General features: G+C 38.0%; 2 protein-coding genes across 2 annotated transcripts in view; one reads left to right on the top strand and one right to left on the bottom strand.

The window, feature by feature from the left end:
- Window positions 1–902: 902 nt before the first annotated feature.
- On the top strand, window positions 903–12,580 carry LOC118565415 (B-cell receptor CD22-like). Its single transcript, XM_036145850.1, has 8 exons — window positions 903–992; window positions 2,006–2,111; window positions 7,664–7,843; window positions 7,985–8,245; window positions 9,086–9,164; window positions 9,260–9,323; window positions 10,121–10,311; window positions 10,566–12,580. The coding sequence occupies exons 1-8, from the start codon at window positions 903–905 to the stop codon at window positions 10,648–10,650; spliced, it is 1,056 nt and encodes a 351-aa protein (XP_036001743.1). The 3' UTR covers window positions 10,651–12,580.
- A 371-nt stretch (window positions 12,581–12,951) lies between these two features.
- Window positions 12,952–22,452, bottom strand: part of LOC105923485 (complement C3) — a 33,353-nt gene continuing 23,852 nt past the window's right edge. Inside the window, exons 30-44 of the mRNA XM_036144879.1 lie at window positions 22,265–22,372; window positions 21,220–21,370; window positions 20,676–20,839; window positions 19,733–19,888; window positions 19,521–19,580; window positions 18,567–18,657; window positions 18,171–18,222; window positions 17,500–17,587; window positions 17,269–17,358; window positions 16,890–16,995; window positions 15,867–15,956; window positions 15,702–15,785; window positions 15,506–15,586; window positions 14,103–14,250; window positions 12,952–13,186 (exon numbers count right to left, since the gene is read on the bottom strand). Of these exons, the coding sequence (XP_036000772.1) occupies window positions 13,042–13,186; window positions 14,103–14,250; window positions 15,506–15,586; window positions 15,702–15,785; window positions 15,867–15,956; window positions 16,890–16,995; window positions 17,269–17,358; window positions 17,500–17,587; window positions 18,171–18,222; window positions 18,567–18,657; window positions 19,521–19,580; window positions 19,733–19,888; window positions 20,676–20,839; window positions 21,220–21,370; window positions 22,265–22,372 (1,614 nt within the window). The 3' untranslated portion in view covers window positions 12,952–13,041. The remainder of the gene's footprint in view (window positions 13,187–14,102; window positions 14,251–15,505; window positions 15,587–15,701; window positions 15,786–15,866; window positions 15,957–16,889; window positions 16,996–17,268; window positions 17,359–17,499; window positions 17,588–18,170; window positions 18,223–18,566; window positions 18,658–19,520; window positions 19,581–19,732; window positions 19,889–20,675; window positions 20,840–21,219; window positions 21,371–22,264; window positions 22,373–22,452) is intronic.

The raw sequence follows: 22,452 nt of genomic DNA, 5'->3' as shown, positions 1-22,452 counted from the left end.
CCATGCATTTTATATAAAGGACGCGGCAGTGGTGAAGGAGTAGAGTACGCGTCCTGTGTTTGGAGCCCTCAGTCTCGACCCGCAGTTGTCCTGGGTTTAAGTCTCGGCCCGCAGACCTTTGCAGCATGTTATCTCCTGCTGTCTCAACCCCATTTCCTGTCAGTTAACTGTTAAATAAAAGGCCACTAATGGCAATATACACACACATATCCATATTTTGAGTTAATAATTTCAGGCACTGCAGCAACATTATAATTGTAATACACACCAACTGTATATATATATATATATATATATATATATATATATATATATTATATATATATATATATATATATATATATATATATATATATATATATATATATATATATATATATATATATATAACAAATTTAGTTATTGTCTGGAAAGGAAAAGGTGACCACTACAGCCATTTTAATCACCTCAGTTTGGCCGTGCATCATTTGCTCTTCCCGCTTGTGAGCATTTCAGCAACAGGTTTTTTTTCTGGACCAGCCAAGGTTTCTCAAATTTCCATGAGTTCTTTGTGATGCCAACAATGAAGCATCCTGATACAATCAAGTATGTGGAGCGGCTTCTCCATTACAAATCTGTGGAAAGCACTGCCATAAATGAAACGTCAGTCAAAATAGCCAGAGAAAATTTGGTGGTGATAACCATGATGGAGCAGTATGTTTTAAGGCAAACATGATCAGAAAGTTGCTAAAATAACATAAAACTGGCATTTTGGCACCACTGCCATAAAATGAGGGAAGAAGAAGGAATTCAGCGAGAATCGCATGCGTGCTTACGACATTTTCAGTGATTGTGCGCTGTTAGCAGCTTTAATACATCATGGTTAATTTATGGGTAACATTAGCGACTTGGCCAAAACGCAGATGATTGACAAGCGAATGACAAAAAGATCCCTAAACCTTAATGCGGACGTCACAGGTGTGCCGATCCTCGGTGAGCGGATCCCCTGCATGGCGAGAACCAACCAGGGAAACCCCTTTGAATAGGTGACGTCACCACAGGTAAACGCAAACCCAAGCGGGGAATTCCTCTCCCTTCCGGGTTTGATTCTTGGATAATCTCCAAAGGGAGAGTCTCTGATCGGGGCCAGAATAAAATAAAATAATAAAGTCAGATCAAACGTGGACTCCAAACGGTTCAAGACAAGAGGCAAAAAGAGGAAAGAGGAAAAACTTGTTTGAAAAACAGAATATCGTGATGGAAGTAATACTTACTTGCACAAGGTTTACAATCTGGCGACGAGTCTGTGGCTGGAAGGACCTTAAATAGCAAATGAAGGGGGACTGAACTTTACGGTGAGTGGGAATGATCATGAAAAAGGATAATCAGACATGCAGGATCATTACTGGTCCATCCATTTTTTTTAACACGTCTATCCCTTGTGGGATCGCGAGGGGTGCTGGTGTCTATCTCCAGCTGTCAATGGGAGAGAGGCGGGGTACACCCTGGACAGGTCGCCAGTCCATGGCAGAGCAACACAGAGATAAACAGGACAAACAACCTTTCAACCACACACTCACACCTATTTAGAGAGGCCAATTAACCTAACAGTCATGTTTTTTTTGGACTGTGGGAAGAAGCCGGTGTACCCGGAGAGAACCCATGCATGCACAGGGAGAACATGCAAACTCCATGCAGAAAGACTCAGGGTTGGACTCGAACCCCAGACCTTCTTACTGCAAAGCTACAATGTGCAGCCCTTCAATACAGGTCTGATAAAGATTTTTAACAAAATATCAAAACACTTTTTTCTCTTTGTAAACAGAAGTTAACACACTTTTTTGCTTTATCAGCAATAATAGGACAGCTTTTGATTATTTTATTTCTTTTACTATCGTCATGGTCTTACATTTGCCTGATCATGCATACGATGATGGAAAGAGGAAGGAAACGGGGTTTATTTTCAACAACCTAATTCTGCAGGGCCTGTGAAAAAAAAATAACTTCCTTCTCGTGTGTTCTGCAGATAACAGTCAAGTTCTGGGATTTTATTCACTCCTTCAAAGAGATGAGAGAAGCAGCTATGAGTTTCTCTGCAGCAGTCCACGGAGTTATTGTCTTCATTGTAGCGGGTAACGTAAAGTACAATTTATTTCTCACACTGAACAGCTTGCAAGTGTAGGGTAATATTAGAAGCTTTGTCCACTTATTAGTAAGATGATAGCAGGAACTTGCAGTGTCTAGACATTGGTTTGCAGAACAAACTTTCACAGATGATCTAGTTCTGAATATGATCTGGATCAGATTGTTTTGTAAGGTACCTTGAGGCAACATATTTGTTATGAAAAAACAGCACTGAAATAAAAACTGATCCAGGTCAATCTTTGCACTTTGCTTAAATCTGGGATGTCGTTCAAGGGACATTATATTACATTTTTATGCTATTGGAGGAGATTGTTGTAAAGGTTTATTTTTGTTTGCTATAAGCTCTGGCTCAATAGATGATTGATGCCAAAGGTTTTTAGAATTTCATTTTAGATCAGCAACAACAGTCTGCTTGAGGTTTTTGTGAACTTGTTATATTTAAAATGTTTCATGTGCTCCAAGCAGGCTTAATGAAGAAAGGACATTATGAATGTTATGTCAGATAAAGCTGTGAATTTTGTTACATTATTTTCATAAAAGTAAATGCTTTTTAAGAAGACAAGATCAGAAATTCCTTTATTGTCCCACAATGAGGAAATTCGGGGGCGACAGTGGGAAAGACACAATTTATAATAATGAAAAAAACAACTAATCTAATCTAACGTTGGTTCTAAAGCAGCAGAGAATGAAAGAGCTTTATCAGAAAGGCCAAAATATAAATAAATACCAGAGCAAGTATTGCAACAATTATTTTTAATACTGCATACTGCATATGAAAAGATTAAATATTCAAGTTAAACAGTGGAAAAAACCCAGCCTATTTACAGAATGATGTTCGAAAAAAATAAATGCAATATGGATGATAGATACAGCATCATCTCGGAGAATAAGGCATGCCACTTTCCCTTAGCGTCTGAGAGACAGTGTGAACGTTTCATGATCAGATCTGATGATGATCTGATTTAATTCTTTTTTTTTAACACCAGGTGTGATCACATGCACATCCAGGGTGCTTTTCCATAAATATTTCTACTTTAAGTTAGAGGTTTAATCTAGCTTCATAACTCATGACTTCGGGGAATCCGAAGTATATGTGTTTTTTTTTTTTTTTTTTTTTTTTTTTTTGTACCTTTAAAATCAGATTTTAATTATTTTAGGGCTTGATACAGACCTTGTGTGGACCTTGTGTGGATCTCTTGCATAAAAAGCAAAGTCTCTGTTTAACTCCAGAGGGAGAAAAAAAAAGACAATAACAATACAAGGAACAAATAAAAGCGAAATGTATGACTCTGTGCCTATGATGGCAAGACCATTTCCATTGTATAACCCAATCAACAGGAAATTGAGAGCAAATAATGGCAATGAACTCCTTCCTTCAAATATACAAATAGATATAAGTAAGCCCTGTACGTGTGATTGTCTGTTCTGTGCAATTAAAAACGACATCTCTGGGATAGAAGAGGAACATACTGGGAGGGACTTTTTGACACTCCTAAATTAGACATGTAAAAACACATTCTGGAACCGCTTATATTTTCCATGAAAATCAGGCATTCGTTATTGTTGCGCAATGTTTGCATGAATCACACAGACCATTGTTGTAAATTAATGTAGAATGGCACAGGTGAAAGAGCGAGGCTGTGGCACTCAGGTCATGCTCGTATTCATGTCCTGTAAAGTCTGCGACAAATGGTTTACAGTTGAAATATTTAGAATCTGGTAAAGTTAATTCAAGATCTAAAAGGGCTGACAAGTTTACATTGTAAAAGTACAGAGAATAATCGTTATTGTTCCGTTGTTGTGTTGACATAATCAAAATCTGAGGCTTTAATCTACTCTTTGTGTTTTGAGCTGAGTTTGTTCACAAAAACACGTCAGCAAAATATAACCAATGGACCGTGATTGGTTTTAAGCTCAGCTAATTAAACCTGGTCCCTCTCCTAGAACCACCAAATATGTATTGAATGCTGTTGGTGGTATTGATGTCTTACGCTGTGTTTACACTGAATAGATACGGTTGTGGTGAGGAAAGGAACCCGAATCATTAAATGTGCATAGCCATGTTGTTTGACTTCTTTTTAAATGTATACGTCAGCACCTCACTCTGGTTGTATACAAAGTTTTTATGAAAGATTATCACGTCCTGGTGACGTATTAGTTGTTGTTTTGGTGTTTTATGCTTTGTTTTTGCACAATTTGTTATTAAATAAAGCCTTTTGTGTTTATGAATATGGGTTTAACTGAAGCGGACGTTAAAGCTGCCAATCGCTCAGGTGTGACCACAAAGTTGATTGACGTGCGTAAATGTTCTGATATGAGGCCCTTAAATTTGCTGTTAGATCGGTTTATTTAATTAATAACGGTTGGTCTTCCGTCACACTGAGCTGCCACTTTTCTGCGAGGGATTTCAGAGGGTCAGGCTCGGTCGGGCTTTATATAATTTTGATTTATTATTAAATAAAAAATTTGTATGTCCGTGTTTGAGCTGCCGTGAGGGCTTCGTACGTCAGTGCATTATTGGTACATCTGAATTTTTGTGGAAAGATGACTGCACCACAACTTTTTTTCTATTTATTCTTTCGATTATTATTGTTTTCTTTTGCATGTGCACCCTTTGTACATGAGATCCTTCAAAGAGTAAAACTTTGGACCACGGGTTATTTCAAAAATGTGTTTCAGTTCCATTTGAATGAATTAACCGGAGCATTTTACTAATGATTTGTTTTGTGTGTTTTATCTTACAGCTGTTTGTGGTCAGAATGGTTGGCGTGTGACCTACGCTTCTTCTCATATTTGTGCCCCAATAGGATCAACCGTTGAAATGCGGTGTTCCTATACGTACCCACACGCACGCAACAAAAAAACTGCTGTAAAGAATACCTTTTGGTTTACACAACAGACAAATGAGATATATAGAGACCTGACAGCAGAGGAGGAGTACTTGAATCGTGTCACTTCCACATGCCAAGACAAAATCTGCACTCTGAACATCTCAGATCTGAAGGAAAGTGACTCAAAAGTGTACAAGTTCCGTTTCACAACAAACCACACAGCTGGAAACTATACTGGTTTACCTGGAGTCCATTTAACTGTTACAGGTAAAAGCTTTTGGTTTTAAGCTATTGCAAATATTACTGTGACCAATGCAAATAAATGCGGAACATGCTTTTATAATTTATTTATTATTAATTTTATTTGCTCCACACAGATATTCGGGTGAATGTAAAAAGATCAGAAGGCTATAATCCAAGGAGGATCCTGCTAACATGTAACAATAACTGTGGGCAGCTTTCTCAAGTTTCCTACAGTTGGTTCAGGAATGATGTAAAACTCAACACAGCGACTCAGATTCTTTCCCTGACCAGTTCTGAAGCTACAAACAAATATCATTGTGCCATAAAAGGACATGAGCGTATCCTATCTCCTGCAGTGTGTAAGTTTGGATCTCCATATCTCTCTGATGGGAGTGTTTAAAGGGTCTATAAGTAAATAATGTACATAATATGATTTAGACTTTTGATTATTTTCATTCAACCTAGATGTTTGTTACTGATGGAAAATGAGATAGGATTCTTAGGAAATAAAAGTAATAAAACAACATAAAACCAGGATCAGTTTAAAAATGTTTTTACTCAAATATTTAAAATGGTCAATTAATGAATCAAAAATGATTCATGGCGTTTTCTCTTTATTGACATTACAGCAATGACACCTTTCTTATAACTGCTGATGAGCTTTATGGTTGTTTCTGCTGGTAGTTTGATGATCTCTCTCCGGTGATGAGCTCCAAGTCCTTCAGGTTGGAAGGCCTCCTTTCCATAACCATAATCTGTAGTTCCCACCACATATTTTCCATCAGATTCAAGTAAGGACTCTGGCCGGTCCACATCAAGACATCAGTACCTCTTCCAGGCAGAAGAAGCATTTATCCAGGGGTCATTGTGTGAGAACTGCACTCAGTACATCACAGGGGAACACAGAGATACAGGACAAACAACGTCCGTACATGACCTAATAAACCTATCACACACATTTTTGGACTCTGGGAGGAAGCACACGTACCCCGCGGACCCCAGCGGACCTACGCATGGACGTAGACAACATGCACACTCCATGCAGAAAAGATCCAAGGCCTGGAATCAAACACAGGCAGCATCAGCTAACAGTGCTACCAACTGTGGCACCGTGCAGCCTGAAGAAGAAACATGTCGGAACAATTAAAAGATTACAGTAAACTTACATCTTCCAGGTTAATGAATTATTTAGGATAAGCAAATTTCAATTGATGGTAACATTTTAATTTCACCTAAATATTTCTTTTAAGAGTCCCGACGTGGACCCAATGACAGGGAGGCCTTCCAACCGGGAAAGATGTTAAGCTCATTGTAAATGACTCATGCTCAAAAATACAGGTGTAAAATGCAAGAATCCTATTCTAAGAAGAGTTTATTGCGAATAGAGGCTTTTTCCATTATTATACAGATGGGTGTAATTAATTTTTTGGCATTCCACTTTCAAAGATAGAAATAAAAACTGTGTTTTTTCGTTTAAATAATACCCCGTTGCATACCATCTTTTGGTCTATATGAGTGTTATATCCTCTTTGCAAAATATAAAAATACATTTCTCTTTTTAGATTTATTGATATGTGGAATCCTGTGTTTTTAATAAATTGAAATAATTTGCAGAGTCATCAGGTTAATCTGAAAACTGGTTGAATTTTTGCTCATATCCTCTCCAGATCCTCCAAAGGTTCCCATACTGTCAGCGAAGCCCTCGAATGATATTGCTGAAGGCACTCCAGTGACTCTGACGTGCAGCAGTGATGCTAACCCTGGAGCGACATACACCTGGTACAGGGCGAATCAAAATGTTCAACCATTCAGAAAAGAACCACAAATAGTCTTCAGCTCCATCCAGGCCTCTGACGCTGGACGGTATACCTGCGCAGCAGAAAACGACCTTGGAAGCGGCGGTTCTTCAAGCATTTATATCAATGTGATGTGTGAGTAAAATATAAAGGAGAAACCGATGTAATCTGATTGAATGGGAGGTTTTTAAAAAGCGGAAAGTACTACTGATGTGATTCTCTGAGCCTGAACAATCATCAGAGTAATCATAAAAGGAAGTAAACAGTGTTTTCTTTACAAAAATCATTACTTAAGGTAAATTTACAAAAGAACAAATGTGGCATTGAGCAGATTTCGCTATGCCTGATCTTTTGAATTGAAAGATTTCCAACAGAAAATTGAGTCTTTGTTTGTTGCCTGCCTGATCAAATTTCACAGTCTGCTGTTTGTGGATTAGACAGTCAAGCAGATTTATATCCTTTTACGGTATTTACCTGGAAACCAGTTCAGAAAATCAGACGCCCACTGTTAATATTTTCTGTAATGTAGTCGAAACAGACGTGTCCCCCTTCAGTCCTTCACTTACTGACACTGTTTACTCATGCAGACCGCCCGAAGACCTGTACTGTGTCGGTGACCCCCTCCGGTCAAATAGAGGAGGGTAAACCAGTGGATCTGACTTGTATGAGTGACGCTAACCCAGCAGCTGAATTCACCTGGTACAAGGAGAACAAAATCCTTCCAGATATATCCAAACAGGTCTATCATTTCCACGCAGTCAGCTCTGACGACAGAGGAAGCTACTTTTGCAAATTCCAAGAACCAGTATGGACACCTTGAGTCTTCGCCTCTGTTTCTAGATGTCCTCTGTGAGTTTTCCTTCTGAGGAATTCATGTCTGTATAGCAGGAAGTGATCCATATGTTTTATTTCATTTTTTTATTTAAAAAAAACGTTTTAAAAATTGGTTATGTTCACTCCAATCAACGAAACCTCATTTTGTTCTTGCAGATGCTCCCAGATTTCTTTCTGTGTCACTGAGTCCCTCTGGTAAAATTGCAGAGGGCAGCTCAGTGACTCTGACGTGTAGCAGTGATGCCAACCCAGCCGCTGATTACAACTGGTACAAGGAAGGAAAGGACTCACCAGAAGCCTCAGGAAAAAACTTCACCATCAGCAACATACAGCACGAACACAGTGGGGACTATTACTGCAAAGTCCAGAACAAGATTGGACGTCACAACGCTACTGTATCTGTGATCGTTGTGGGAGGTAAGCCTTCATGATTCATTGATAAGGGAGAGATCCAGCAAAATTCACTTTTTCGAGTCACTGGGAATGCAGAAAATGCAAATGCACTCTCTGTCCAGGAGTTGTGCAGATATCTTTATATTCTTTTTGAGTCCTATTTTTGAAGCCATTCACTTTTCTCTGTTTTCTATTAACTGCTTTTTTTTTAACTATTACGTCACAGTATTTGCTATGGAGCTGCTAAACAAGGTCATGGACTTCCAGCTTACCAGTCTTGTGAATCTGGCATTTTTATTTATCGCAGCGATTTTGTTGTGCAAACTGAAAGATGCTTATTACACCGTCCTCCATCCATCCATCCATCCATCTATTCATCCATCCATTTTCTAACACGTCTATCCCTTGTGGGGTTGCGAGGGGTGCTGGTGTCTATCTACAGCTGTCAATGGGTGAGAGGCGGGGTGCACCCTGGACAGGTCGCCAGTCCATGGCAGAGCAAAAATGGCAGAATGGGGTGCAGTAATTTACAAAGACCAAAATTTAATGATTTCAACATGACAAAGGAAGGATTTAAAAGCATGATATGCCCCCTTTTAAATCTGTCAAAAATCCCTATACTGTGTAAAGTTTGAGTGGAGACTGAAGGTTAAGCAGAAGACATTTCAGTTTTAGGAGAGCAGGAGCAGATGGCATTAACACATGTTTTTCTGAATACTGGTGATAACCACTATATTTATATCAGCATCTGCAGGAGATTTATATAGATATGCTTAAAAGAGTGGAAAATACATTGATTTTGTTGAGTCAATCTCTAAAACTCTTAATTAGGTTTGATTGATTGATTGATATTTTGTCTTTTAGGGCCATCAAAGCTTGCAGCCATTGGAACTACTCTTTTTATTTTTCTGATCATATTTATCTTTGTCTTCTTATTAGTGAGGCAAGTTCATCTATTTTTTTTTTCTACATTTGTTACATTTAGGCACAACACGGTCCTTTTAAAAAATATAAATAACACATTTTTCTAACGACTAGAAATCGGAGATCTTCAATACCACCTTCACCCAAACCAGTAGAAAGCCCCAGAAACATTGAGCAGGTAAGGCGGGAGTTAGGAAGCGTCCATAATTTCTTCTTCAGTGAAATTGTGTCCTGACTTGTGTTAATGATCTTTTACAAGAGTTTGTGAGTTCTGAGCGGAGCTAGGATTGAGGCGCTAATGCTGGTGGGATCAGTGATGACCAAGGTGTCAAGAAAAATTAAAGACAGGATATTTAATCAGTTTAGCTTGAGATTAATTACATCTACTTTCCAGCTTAGTATTTTTTTCTAATTGTACTGCTCACAGCAAAATCACACCATATGTTGGTAACAAACCAATCAATTCACGTGTACAAAGGCGTGAAAACATTAAAAGTAGATTTATTACGTTGCGTGTAACAAAGTAGGATTATCAAAGAATATGTTTTGAACGGATGAAGCCAAGAAGCTGGGAAAAACGCATAAAAAGCCAAGAACCGGGTGAAATCTGTCAGTGGTTTATAAAGCAACATTGCTATCTTTACTGACAATCATACCAGCAGGTTGGGTCATTATTGATGGCCTGTAAAAAGTTTACTCCTTAATGCATTTTAGAAAGCATGTTCAATGCTTATTTCCTGTGTTTCTTAGTATGAGTGGATTGCCTGCATCATTACCTCTTTATACCGAGAAAAAGGTTCTTTCCACCGAGCATTTATCCTAGCTGAAAGGCATTGCAGCCATCTTATTCAGCCCGTTGTTATTGCAAACTGTGTACGGAAACAGTTTTGTGTATAGTAAGCTGTCCTACTGCTCTTCTCGTCTGTTTTGACACGTGAATTTGTAACAGATTTCTAAATTTGTTTGGTTCTGCAGTGTCAACCCAGTCTTCCTGAGTCCCAGGAAGACGTTCAGTATGCCAGCATACAGTTCTTGAGGAAGCAGAAAGATCCTGTCTATGCCAATTTCAAACCTGCTAAACCTAGGACATCTGATGAGGAGGAAGAGGAGGAGCAGGATGTGGAGTATACCACTGTTAAATTTGCCAGTACCAGTTGTGGCCACAGGTAAGTAACTCCTATGACAGAATCTCATGCTCAGTTAAACATTAGGAGACCGTACGTTTGAATTGTTACAGAAGACAATATATCCTCAAGTCATGGTCTCTAAATTTACCCATCAGAGTAGCCTGTTTGAGGAGATTCATGTCTATTTTATGATCTCTGGTACAAACTTGCGCTGTAAAACAAAACAATGATAAACAGATTATCATTCATGTACGTTTTTGTGTCTTTTTTTCCCCTTGTCATTATTTTTTCAGAACTGAAGGCCCAGAAAGTGGAGAGGATTTAACTGCATTGTACAGTGTAGTCAACAAATTCCAAAGACCTAAGTTGAATAGTTAACATTTATATTATACAGAGAAACTCATGGTCCTCTTTCACTGACATCACCTGTAGCATTGTTGATCGTCTATAGCTAATCTTTAGGCTGATCAGGTTGGTTTCTTCTCACCCATAGTAACAGCCCCTTTGTTGCAAACACCTTTTGACCCGGGACCATTACACAATTATTTCTGTATAATACTTCAACAGTAACATAAATCTTGGCTTTAAGTAAAACAAAGACCAACAAAAGACTTGGGGATAAGGACACCAGTCCTAGCAAAGTCAACAGCCAGACCATTAAGGTGTTTTTTGTGGAATTAAAGATTCTCAGGTAAGAAAATACATTGTTTTACCAGGACTTTTAGTTTTTCTGTGTATTTATCAGTGCATATATTTGCTGATGTGTAATTGACGTGAAATGAACAACTAATTTATGCAATTTCGACGTCCTCTCTGTTAGAAATGGGACATATGAGTGGAACGGCCGGTTATCCTGGAAACTGCACGCTCACCGTAGACAGTCTTGGACACAATGCTATGACACAATCTATCAGATAGCACCCTAGTGGTGACACATTATTTCACTGACATGTGAGGAAGTGTACAGCTCTTGCAAGGGCTTGTCTGAGACTTCTTTTTAAGATCATGGGAGGATCAGGCGGGGCTCTTCCATGTTCCTTTTTCCTGCAGCCTGATGGATCAAGAGCCCGTCAGCGCTGACGTGTCTGTTACATTTCTCTGGCTTATTAGATTAAATGTGTTAACCTATAGATTCCTGTTTCAAGCGTCGTTCCTCCAAAACCTTTTAAGCCAAGTGGAGTTCGCTTAAAGGGAAAAGGGCCGAAGTCCATTAAGCTGTTTCACTGCCAGCAGGGTGCTGTAGCTTTTAACATCTCATGTGTATCATTGTTTTGAAATTAATATTTAGGGTCAAATTACGGTTCTAAGAAAACTAACTGAATGGGGATTTGACTGGCATGTATTGACAACCTTATTATTGTAACACAATTAAATGCTCCTGGGTTCAAAAACAGACAGATTTTGTGTTCAAAAGTGAGACTCTTAATTTATTCCCTTCACTGTTGGTAGATTTTACCCAATCACTGCACTGCAGGAAAATGTAAAATATTCTTATGACACAGATGTTTAGACAATATGGAGTACTTGAGCCTGCTTCAGTGTAATGATGCTGGTCAGAACATGTCGACCCAAATGCTGCCAGAATTTATTAATTTTCTTAATTACAAACTGTCATTTGTCCCTGAGAAGGCGTCATATGGAAATCCGTTGGTTGGGTGCTGGGTTTGTCTCAAAGCTACTGCTCCCAGTATCCTCCTCCTCTCTGGATTAATCTCTATCATATGAGCTGGAGACTTTAATATCACTGCTTTCCTCCCATGTGGCTATTTTCTTATGTTCCAGGAACTGTATTCGGTGAGCTATTAACCTCTTCATCATTCCTCTGCAACTTTCAATTGTGTTTCTTTTTTTTTTTAAGATTTTTACTTTTTTCTCAGTATCGCACATGGAGCAGGATTTAACTATTGTGATTCACAAGCCCAAACACATCGAAAGACGAAAAACTGCTCAAATTGATTTAAATATGCACTTTAAAGGGCAACATTCTTGTGTAAATGATTCTATTTATTTTGTTACTAATCATTTTTCATGCTGTTTGACCAAATAAGAGAACAATCTAAAATTAGTGTATAGTATTTTGCTTTAAAATATTACCTTTTTACCATCATCTTGTCCATAATGCAAAGAAGTTACCGTAAGGAACTATGCTCTAATCTCCAGTGTGTTTTGCTTGCCTCGGTCTGACCACAAACTTCCTGTTTTGCAAGTAAAATTTTGGTTGTTTAACACATAATAACCTTCTGATTTCACCATCAATGAATCAAGCCAGAGAAATAAAGGAAAGTGTTGAGTTTCAAAGAGAGACAAAGTAATATTATTGTTTACAATTTATTTTTAATGTTCCACATTTGCAATACAGCAGCTAGCGTAGCTATTTGAGCACACATCCTTCTAAATTTAGCCAAAAACATTTTTCAATTTCCCTTATTATCTTACAGTTTACCCGTTTTAATAATAAATATATCATCAAATGCTACAGTGGAACACTTATTAAAAAGAAGAGTAATGCTTTGTGGTTTCTATCACTTCTCTTTAAAAAGACAAAAATTGTATGTATTTTTTTTTTTTTCTGTAGCAGTTTATTGTTGTTCCCCAGTCTGATTATATGTTCAAAGTGCTCGGGAAAACCTAACAGTCATGTTCTGATAGATAGACATAGTTTCACTTGCATTTTTTTTCCCATCCTTGCAGAGATTCACAGGGATAAAAAAAGAACGGTTGTTTTCCCTTTTAGGGTCAAAAGTGTGTGTGGCTGTTGTTCAGCTTGAACTACAGCCTGCAGCCGTTCTCAGACAGATCCCTTGCAGCGTCAGTGAGACTTTTGCATTTATTTTGCAGGCTGGCATTGCTTGAACACTCAGCATCTGATGGCCAGTGCTCCACCCAGGTGTCCTTCCCGAGCATGTAGATGAACCTGGGCACAAATATAAGAACATATGGAAGAGAAAAGCTGAGTTTAGCCCCTGTTAGAGCTGTTAATGTATGTCACCTTAACATAGTTGTGAGCTCCGTATTTGAAGTCCTGCCCACAATTAATATTTTTAAAGGATATCCAGTGGATGTCTTTTTTTGAAGATTTTCTGACTAATCTGATTTACTCAGAGCAATATTTTTGTGTACGAGTCAAGTTAACAGCTTTTTAGAGCAGAGGGCATTTAAGCGTGAAATTCATTCATCTAAAACAACTAAAACCGCATAAATGTCACAGCAGTTCAACTGTATCCATGGGGATTTTTTTTGTACACTGTCGTTTTGCATTAAATTGTTAGTGACACTGAAGGCTATCGGTGTTGAAACGTGGTTTGCGGCCTAGTGAAACATGGAGAGATGGGAGGTCCAGTTCTTTTCAATTGTTTTGGCTCTTTTGGCTCAGCTCCATGTGCAGAGTGAGCTTTAACAGCTCCCAAATATCACTCAGAGCCTTTAGGTTTAGCCGCATTTAGCAGTCGTGAGTGGAATGTGAATTGCTATTCATTTTCAATCATTAAGTCAGGCTATTCCACTGTATTAAAATGACTGGCCTCCTTGTCTCTCTGTGTGCCAGATCTGTATCGTTACATTTGTTGTTTGTGGAGCCTCGTGTCTTTCTTTGCATGTGATTAGCTGCATCTCTTGCCCTTCAAAATAAAGTTTGCACCCATTATTGCATACTGTTGCAGCCTTTTGCACAAAGGGATACTAACAAAGAGGCCTGCTGGGCTTGATTTAGCGCTGGATCCAGTTTGGTAAAAAAACAAAAAAAACAGCAAACGTCGACTAAAAGGACTGTAGGAATGAAGAGGCAGTTAAAAACCAGAGTTATTGATACTGAGAGTATTATACATGCTCACCCGTTGTTGGTAGGGTCATTGGTCCACTGGTCCTCTTTCGGACCGATGATGAGATACTGGGAGCCCTCTTTTAGTTTGAGTCCCTCTCTGCAGCCTCCGTGAGACATGAAAATCCTCTTCTGACCGACTTCAACTCCAGCTTCTACACCTGGAGGGTTGCAGGTACAAAAACACTTTTATCTAGTTATAATTTAAATAAACCGACTACAAAAGGTAGGTTTTTTTTTTAATTATAACAATCACATGATATAAAAAAAAATGTCAAACCCTCTTTCAGTTTTAATGTACAAAAAAAAATCTATCTGGTGAAATTTTTAAAATGTAAGGTGAATGAAGGCTGAAATGAAAAAAAAAATTCTGTTAGCTGTAAAAAACTATTTTTGGTGAGATTGACTACCTCCAACTTTTTAGCTTGTTGAAAAGTTAAAATTACAGACAGGCACTTCACATCAGATGGACATGACGAGCACATCGCTCCTCAGCTTTTTAAAGGAGGTTAAAACTGCAGAGATTTACTTTGGTGTGAGGCTGATTGTTAAAGTGAAAACCATGGTGAGAGATAAGGAGCTGTCTGAGGCCTTTAGAAAGAAGATTTTAACAACTTGTCAATTTGGTTGTGGATTTAAAGAGGTCTCAAAATAATTCAAAGTCAGCAATTCCACTGTACAGACATAAATGTACAGGACATTCAAAGCAATCCTGGACCAAGTAAAAGCCCAGATCTTGATCTCATTGAGATGCTGTGGGTTGATTTGAAGTGGGCTATGCATGCAAGTAACCTTTTAGCAAGATGGAGTTTGTAAATGATCAAGTCAGGATGTGCAAGGTGTGCATGGCCTACCAAAAAAGGCTGGATGCTCATATTGAATTAAAAGGTGATTCTTTGGGTTAATGGTGGCGAAACGTATGAAAACGGGCTATTTAATCTCTTCTTAGATATGTTTTGGTTTTAAATTAGCATTTTACAGAAAATGTCTAACATTAAAGGTGAGAGATGCTTTTGTGTAATTTACCAAGGTCTCGGTTTTGTTCATCAGAAATCTGTCAATTTAACAGGAGCGTGCGGCAACCAGAATCAAAATTAAGGATGCTAGTCTTCATCCTTTCATTGTCTTAGATCTTAATTTTGCTTCATCGTCCCTTCATCTAGCAAAACACATTAAAATCTACAGGTATGTCAAACAGTTTAGGTTAATTTTGGTGTCCAGAACCGATGTCTTAAAAAATGAGGGTTTGCATTAATTAGTACAATAAAATAAATGTTACCACTGCACATTTCTAACGTGAAATAATAAGGGTCATAAATATCAAACCGCACAAACCAGTCCAGTAGGTGGTTAAAAATGTACAAACATGAGGCCGTGTATGTCAAGAGAGCAAACCAAGGCATTGCTGCCACTCACCAAGTTTAATGACCTGGGTAATCTCCATCTCATATTTATCATAGTAGCTCTCAGTGACACTGAGCACCTTCACCTGCCAAACTGAAGCACAGAACACACCAAACATGGAGAAATGGTTAAATCCTAATGAAAACGAGCGCCCTGCTGAATGTTTAGCTCGCTCAAACACCACTTTGACCGATTTTCTTCGTCATACCATGGTGTAAGCTCGAGCAGGCAAAGATCTCCCTTTCTTTGTTGGGGAAATTATCACTGTCGGCTTTTGAGACGCAGCAGTCGCCTGCAGAGTAACACAAATACATGAATACCGGGTATCATAAGCGTACGGCGATTTCCTGCCGGAGGTGCGACCGCTTGTTACCCTGCGTGCAGCGGCAGACGTTGTTGTCGCAGATCCGAGTGAGCTCCTCCCTGTCCTCCCTGGGAGAGTAGGTACGACTGCAGCGGTGATCTGAAAGCGGAGGGAATTTTTGTTTTATACTCTATATGAAAAATACATGTAAAAAATAAAGTAAAAAAATTAGCTTGCAGTGCGCCAAACAGAAAGCAACTAACATTCATTAGGGTCAAATTTCATGAGGTAATAAGGTACAAAAGTATTAATTTTGTCTCATTACAATGACAAACATAAGATACCGACTTAAAAAATATCAATAAACATCAGTCTTAGTATTTCTATTTTCTAGTGACGATGAGAAAATTCCCTCAGATATTTTAAAATAGTTTGAAAATTTACAGTGCCTTGTAAGACTTGATCGTTTAAGCGTTTTCCTACATTGCCACGCCAAACTTTAATGTGTTTCTGTGGGATTATATGTGATAGGTCTACAAAAATAGCAAATAATCATAAAGGGGAGGGAAAAGAATATGCTTGCATATTCATTAAAGCATAATATTAAAAGGTTTATTTCTTTCAGTGATTCAGTTCACTAAGTGAAACACATTATATAGTTCAATAATACACTGAAGGCATTTTCAAGCCTTTATTTTGGTTGACTATGGCAATTTTCAGCTCACTCACTACATCCCTCCTGAGCAAATTATCATTATCATTGGCCTGTCTGGTGTGGTCCTTTACATTAGTATTTATTTCTGGGTGTCAGACCAAAGAGGACTAAAAACAAATGCATGTCACACCTTTCAGATTTTTATCTGAGCAAAACAAAAAACGTACATCTTTTAGCTGCTGCTTCACTCTTTTTGCGCTGCTTAGTGTTAGTGAGTTATAAGCTTTCAACACAATTATTTGCAGTCTATGCTTGTAACAAATTATGCAAAATATTATGGGGGTATGAATATTTGCACCAGGCACTATATAGATAAAATCTGATTTCTAATTCAGCACTATTTAATGCTTGTGTAGCACGTCTTCATATTCACTTACCTGGGTTGTAATACTCATAAACGGTGACAGACGATGGCTGCAGGAGACCAACTTTAAAGGTCTGCTGAAGCCTGAAGATGAGAATTTCGGGTTCTTTGTGAGAAACCTGAAAAGGAGAAACAGGGCAAACAATTAGTGTGAAAAAGAAAAGTTAGAAAATGACACAAACTTGCTATTAATAATCCAGCAGGCTGCACGGTGCCAAAAAGAAAGGGACTTTGCCTGATGTCTTCTGAAAATGTTAATTAATGTCAGGAAGGTAAATACAATCAAACTGCAATTAGCTGCACTTTCAAGGCTTTATAATGGATTAGCACACGTGAACTCAGACTCCTTTGCTGTAATCCATTTAATTAGAGAAAGACTTATCATGTGTTACCTTGAACAGGTGAATGACCAGGGACCCTCTATCACTCAGGTTATCCACGATCTGAAAGTTGCTGATGTAATGATCCACCGAGTTGGAGAGCTACACAAACAAATGTGAGACATGTTAATAACCCCGGCCTGAGGAGCGAGGCATTCCTTTGTTGTATAATTTTTCAAAATAAATACAAGATAAAAGGCATCCATGCTGTTTTTTCAACCACTGTCATAGAAGGCTCATCACCATTTCCAGGTCTGAATTCTCTGGGGTGAAGCCCGTGGGGAGACTGATGTCAAGAACCACCATTCTGACATCCCTAGGTCCCAAAGCCCTGTCAATAATAGACAACAGAAAATAGTTTATCTTTTTGTTATTGGTGGGCTGCTCAGTCTAAGTCAGGGGTTCAGTCTTTAGCAGATGAGATCTTAGTGCCTAATTCAAGACTGATAGTAGGACGGGACAAGAGATGGATGGACAGATTGGTGAAGGGTGACTGAGCTCCCTACTAGACATAAGCTGAAGGCTGTGTCATCTGGGGATGCTGGTCCTCAGCATCAAAAAGAGTCAGTTAAGGTGATTCAGTCATCATAATGCTACCTGGGCATTTCTGTTTGTAGACAATATTTTTAAGATGCTACAAGAAAAGAAGCCTGGTAACCAATGAAAGCACTCAATGAACAGTTATTGCTATTTTAAGTTTAATGTAGCAGTACATTCAAAAGGACCCATATCTATCTATCTATCTATCTATCTATCTATCTATCTATCTATCTATCTATCTATCTATCTATCTATCTATCTATCTATCTATCTATCTATCTATCTATCTATCTATCTATCTATCTATCTATCTATCTATCTATCTATCTATCTATCTATATGTATATCATATATATGTAGATATAAAGGCTCACCTCACTTTAATTGTGATCTGGAAGGATTTTTCTGCATCAGCTGGAGGCTTTTCTGGTTAGAAAGGGAGACAATAAAAATTATTTCATGCAGATATTCAATGGTTATGCATTATTTTCTTCATTACTCTACAATATGATAACATTTCACAGATGTTTAATGATTGCTTTTATAAAACAAGACTTCCACAAAAAGTTTAATGATAATTTTTTTATCATTAAACTTTATGAGGACTTGGATTTCTGACTATTGTTGCATCATAGTTGCTACTACTTTTATTTTATATGCGTTTAGCTTTCAGTGTTGTTGAGTGAGGTGAGACCCTTTGGCATTTCATTTGAAATTTCTCATTAAAACTGTATTTTATAACACCTATTTGAGTTTGTGTGTTCACTTACCACTGGATTCTTCAATATTAACACTGAGCTCAAAGTGCGTGCAGGGTGCTTTCTCTGCAACTTCATGTAGCTGGTTGTAATAAGTCACAACCTTAGGAGGAAATGTAAGTAACAAAAGGAATTTACTTGACACAAATCTTTCTCATAAATACGTTTTGAATTTAATACATATTGCAACAGGATTGTATGTTTTTCTTACATATATTTAATGCTTCAGAACAGATTAGTTTGCTTCACTGCATTGTGGGTTTCATATGCAGGTTCATCCCATTGAATGTCTCTGTTGCTTGTGCATCTTTGTTTACCACATTTTTTCCTTCCATTGAACTTTCCACAGATACCCTTGGATACATTACTCTGTAAACAGCTAAGTGCTTTAGCAACGGCCTTATGTGGCTTGGGGAGAGAGTAAATTACTGTATGCTGGACAGCTGTCAAGTCAGCAGTGATTACCATGAGCCTACAGGCCACAACTCACATTTTCTAATATAAAAGTACTAGTCTGATGGCCATTGAAGCAGTGTTTTAAATATTTTACTGGTCTAATGTAGCCCTGTGATAGACTGGCGACCTGTCCAGGGTGAACCCAGCCTCTCGCCCATTGACAGCTGGAGATAGGCACCAGCACTCCTTGCAAACCCACAAGGGATAGACGTGTTAGAAAATGGATGGATGGATGGATGGATGGATGGATGGATGGATGGATGGATGGATGGATGGATGGATGGATGGATGGTCTAATGTAACGTGAAAGTTTTCTTAGAAACTCAATTTTGGGTTTCCGTTATAGACATCAACAGTAAAAAATGCTGTATATCACACTGAATATAATGAATCTACATAAAATACAACACGAGTTTTCTTCTAAACTAACTTCAAGTTTAGGTTTAAGGTTGGATGTTACTGAGATGCACATGCATAAAGGAGGCTGGCTTTCTAAATATTGGTTCATACCTCCAGGATTCCTTCCCCGTTCCCTTGAGCCACAACGTCCATGTCGATACCAGCAGGCAACTAAACAGAGAACCCCACAAAGAAGGAGTAAATTGAAATGAAAATTATTTACAGTACTCATGAGCTCTGGAAAAAAAAAAAACACCTCTGAGCCCACCATCTGATTTTATTAGTTTTGTAGTTTTTTTGGACCATTTAATTGCATGATTTACCTTAGAGGAGCGAGCAGCATAGGCCGTGTCCGGGTTAAAGTGGTAACGGATTTCCTTGCGTCCCGTCATCCTGATGTCCACGTTCAGACTGAGGTCAGCAGGAGGAGGCCGGTTGATCATGTATTCTGACAGAGCCTGGAGCACAACCATAGTGGACTGCAAGAGCAAAGAGAGGAACAGTTTCTGCAAAATGCACTGCCACAAAATATCGCTACCATCTTTTTTTGTTTGTTGCACATTTGGTTTGTCTAAATACATGAAATATTCAAAAATGAATTATTTAAATTGAATGTAGATTTGTAGAATGTAGAATAAACAACATGGAATGCCAACAAGCATTTATCAGCTTCAAGTTATTTAAGTTATTTCATTTCTTTGTGTGTTATTTGAAGTGAATCAACAAAGTTGTCTCAAACTTATACACAACTAAATTTAAATCAATTGTCTTTTAAGTAAGGTGTTTGTTTCTGACAGTAAATGGCATAAACATAAGACAAAAGGAAAAGATAGCAGTATAAAACAAGTATCTGTTTAAAAATAAATAAATAATAATAATACCTTTTTTTATTTAACTTTGATGTTGGACATTGTTTATACCCCTCTCAATAATTAATGGGAAAAAAACTTTTTGGTATTATGGTAATCAAACACAATTTATCATTGCTGATCAGATTCCTGCATCTTTCCTCTAGTATTTTGATGATTTATGAGATCTGTGACTATTTCAGGTTGGAAGTCCTCAAATCTTTAGCTCGTTCCACACATTTTCCACCAGATTCAGTTTTGGGCCCTGGCTGAGACTCTCCAAAACATTAATATGGTCTTCAGTCAGAATAAAGATGGTGGTAAAATTAAAAGTGTCATTAAAACATCAAAATCTGGAAATATATTAGGTACATCTTAGCATCTTATGAGGAAATAACAGACCACTTCAGGCTGGTACCTGAGTTGAGCCGAAGCCTCCACCTCTTCTTCTCTGATTGTTGAGCCATTTGAAGGGCACTGCAGCATCCTCCATGCGTCCCAACTTTATCAGAGCGAGCAAAGCATAGCCAGTTGCCTCCAGTGTGAACAAGTGGTTTTCCTTGTCAGGCCAGTGGCTCTTATCTAAACAAGTGAGCAGAAGAAAAACAGGCTTGATGAGGTGAAGTAAGGCTTCTGCAGGGGTTGATGCCTCTGCTCCGTTAATAAGCTGCAGGAGAGGATGTACTGATAAACATGCTGCATATCATGCGATAAAGAAGAAAAATAAACTTTTTTCTTAAGAATTCAAAATTTTACTTGTGAAGGAAATTAACGATTCACATGACTTAACGGAAGGGAAAAACGGCTTTGCTCCAATTGTTAAAAGCTGGTAAGTCAGTAGTTTTGTAAGCAGAAAGGTTAAAGGAACAGTGATAAATTGGTCTGATCAAAGCACCATCAAAGCTAGTCCCTGCTTTGTCATATTACCTGAGTATGCAAATGAAGCACAATATCCAAAATACCTGGAGATGCTGCTTCAAGTAAAGACAGATGAATGTTGTTGTGTGTTCCCTGCAGAGCCAGAGCATAGGAGGTGATAGCCACCGTGTACGGTCTCCTTCCACGAATCAGCAGGGCTCTCGTCAGGAACTGGGTAGTCGAGCTGATAGCTGCCTGAAGCAGACAGAATGATGACATTACAGACTGCTTTATAATAATTAACATCAGAGGAGTCTCTGGGGGAATCTATGTTCATAAGTAATATAAAGGGGGTTAGAACCAATGTGGGAGTGAACATAAAATCTGATGAGATCAACCAAAACAAAAATCAATGTTTTTTTTTTTTTTTTTCTGGTTGTTTTTCTTGGCAGATCTTTGTTCATATTTTATGTCTCACAAAGTGTTGTAGTTTTTTTCAATACATTGCTATAATTTCTTTAAGGAGAAACTTTTAAATTACACTCATCAGCCTCTTTATCAGGTACATCAGCTCAATAGCTAGTTAGCACAAATAATGAACCAGACAAACCAAGTCAATGTTTAGACTCTGATTGTGTGGGGATTCCCATTAGAAGTCACCTAATTAGTAGGGAGCATTCACCTCTGTGTGTAATTTTTTGAATAAATACAAATATGTGTTCTGTGAAGATCTGAGAGAAGTTTGTTGGAGAACATTAGTAAACAAACAGCACCATGAAGATCAAGAAATGCAGGAGACAGGTCAGGGAACAAATATGGAGGACATTATAGCAGAGATAAATTATAAAACCACTAAAAAATATATATATATAAAACAATATCCCAAGCTTTGAACATCTAACTTTAGCAATCCTGAACTGCCGATTAGTAACATTTTAATATAGCAACTAATACTACTACTACTACGACTACTACTACAACTACTGCTACTAACAACAACAACAACAACTGTAATAATAATAACTTTAAAAATTATGTTAGATAAAAGACTTTTACATTTCACATATGCCATTATATTAGCTCTATTAAACTTAAACATTAAAAACCAGGCTATTAAAAAATACAATAATAAAGATTTGTGTAAATTACCTCCACCTCTGGCCTGCCACAGTTAATCCCTGCCTTCTCGGCTTCGGCAACTGCAATGTGGACAAAGGCTGTCAGAGTTATTTGTGGGTCGTCACCACGCAGACCACCCTGCAGAATGAGATGAGAAAAGAAAATAGTTAGAACCTGAATTCTTTGAAATGTAATATCAATAAATATGCATTTTTCAC

Source organism: Fundulus heteroclitus, chromosome 13, assembly GCF_011125445.2.
Source record: "Fundulus heteroclitus isolate FHET01 chromosome 13, MU-UCD_Fhet_4.1, whole genome shotgun sequence".
NCBI lineage: Eukaryota > Metazoa > Chordata > Actinopteri > Cyprinodontiformes > Fundulidae > Fundulus > Fundulus heteroclitus.
Note: the sequence above shows the minus strand (reverse complement) of the source record. Positions and strands in the feature narration are given on the sequence as shown.

Bases quoted from the DNA above. Each gene is read 5' to 3' on its own strand.
- LOC118565415 (XM_036145850.1), top strand. From the start codon at position 903: ATGATTGACAAGCGAATGACAAAAAGATCCCTAAACCTTAATGCGGAC. The intron at 7,844-7,984 runs GTGAGTTTTCCT...TTGTTCTTGCAG, and splicing joins TCTGTTTCTAGATGTCCTCT to ATGCTCCCAGATTTCTTTCT. The intron at 10,312-10,565 runs GTAAGTAACTCC...TTATTTTTTCAG, and splicing joins AGTACCAGTTGTGGCCACAG to AACTGAAGGCCCAGAAAGTG.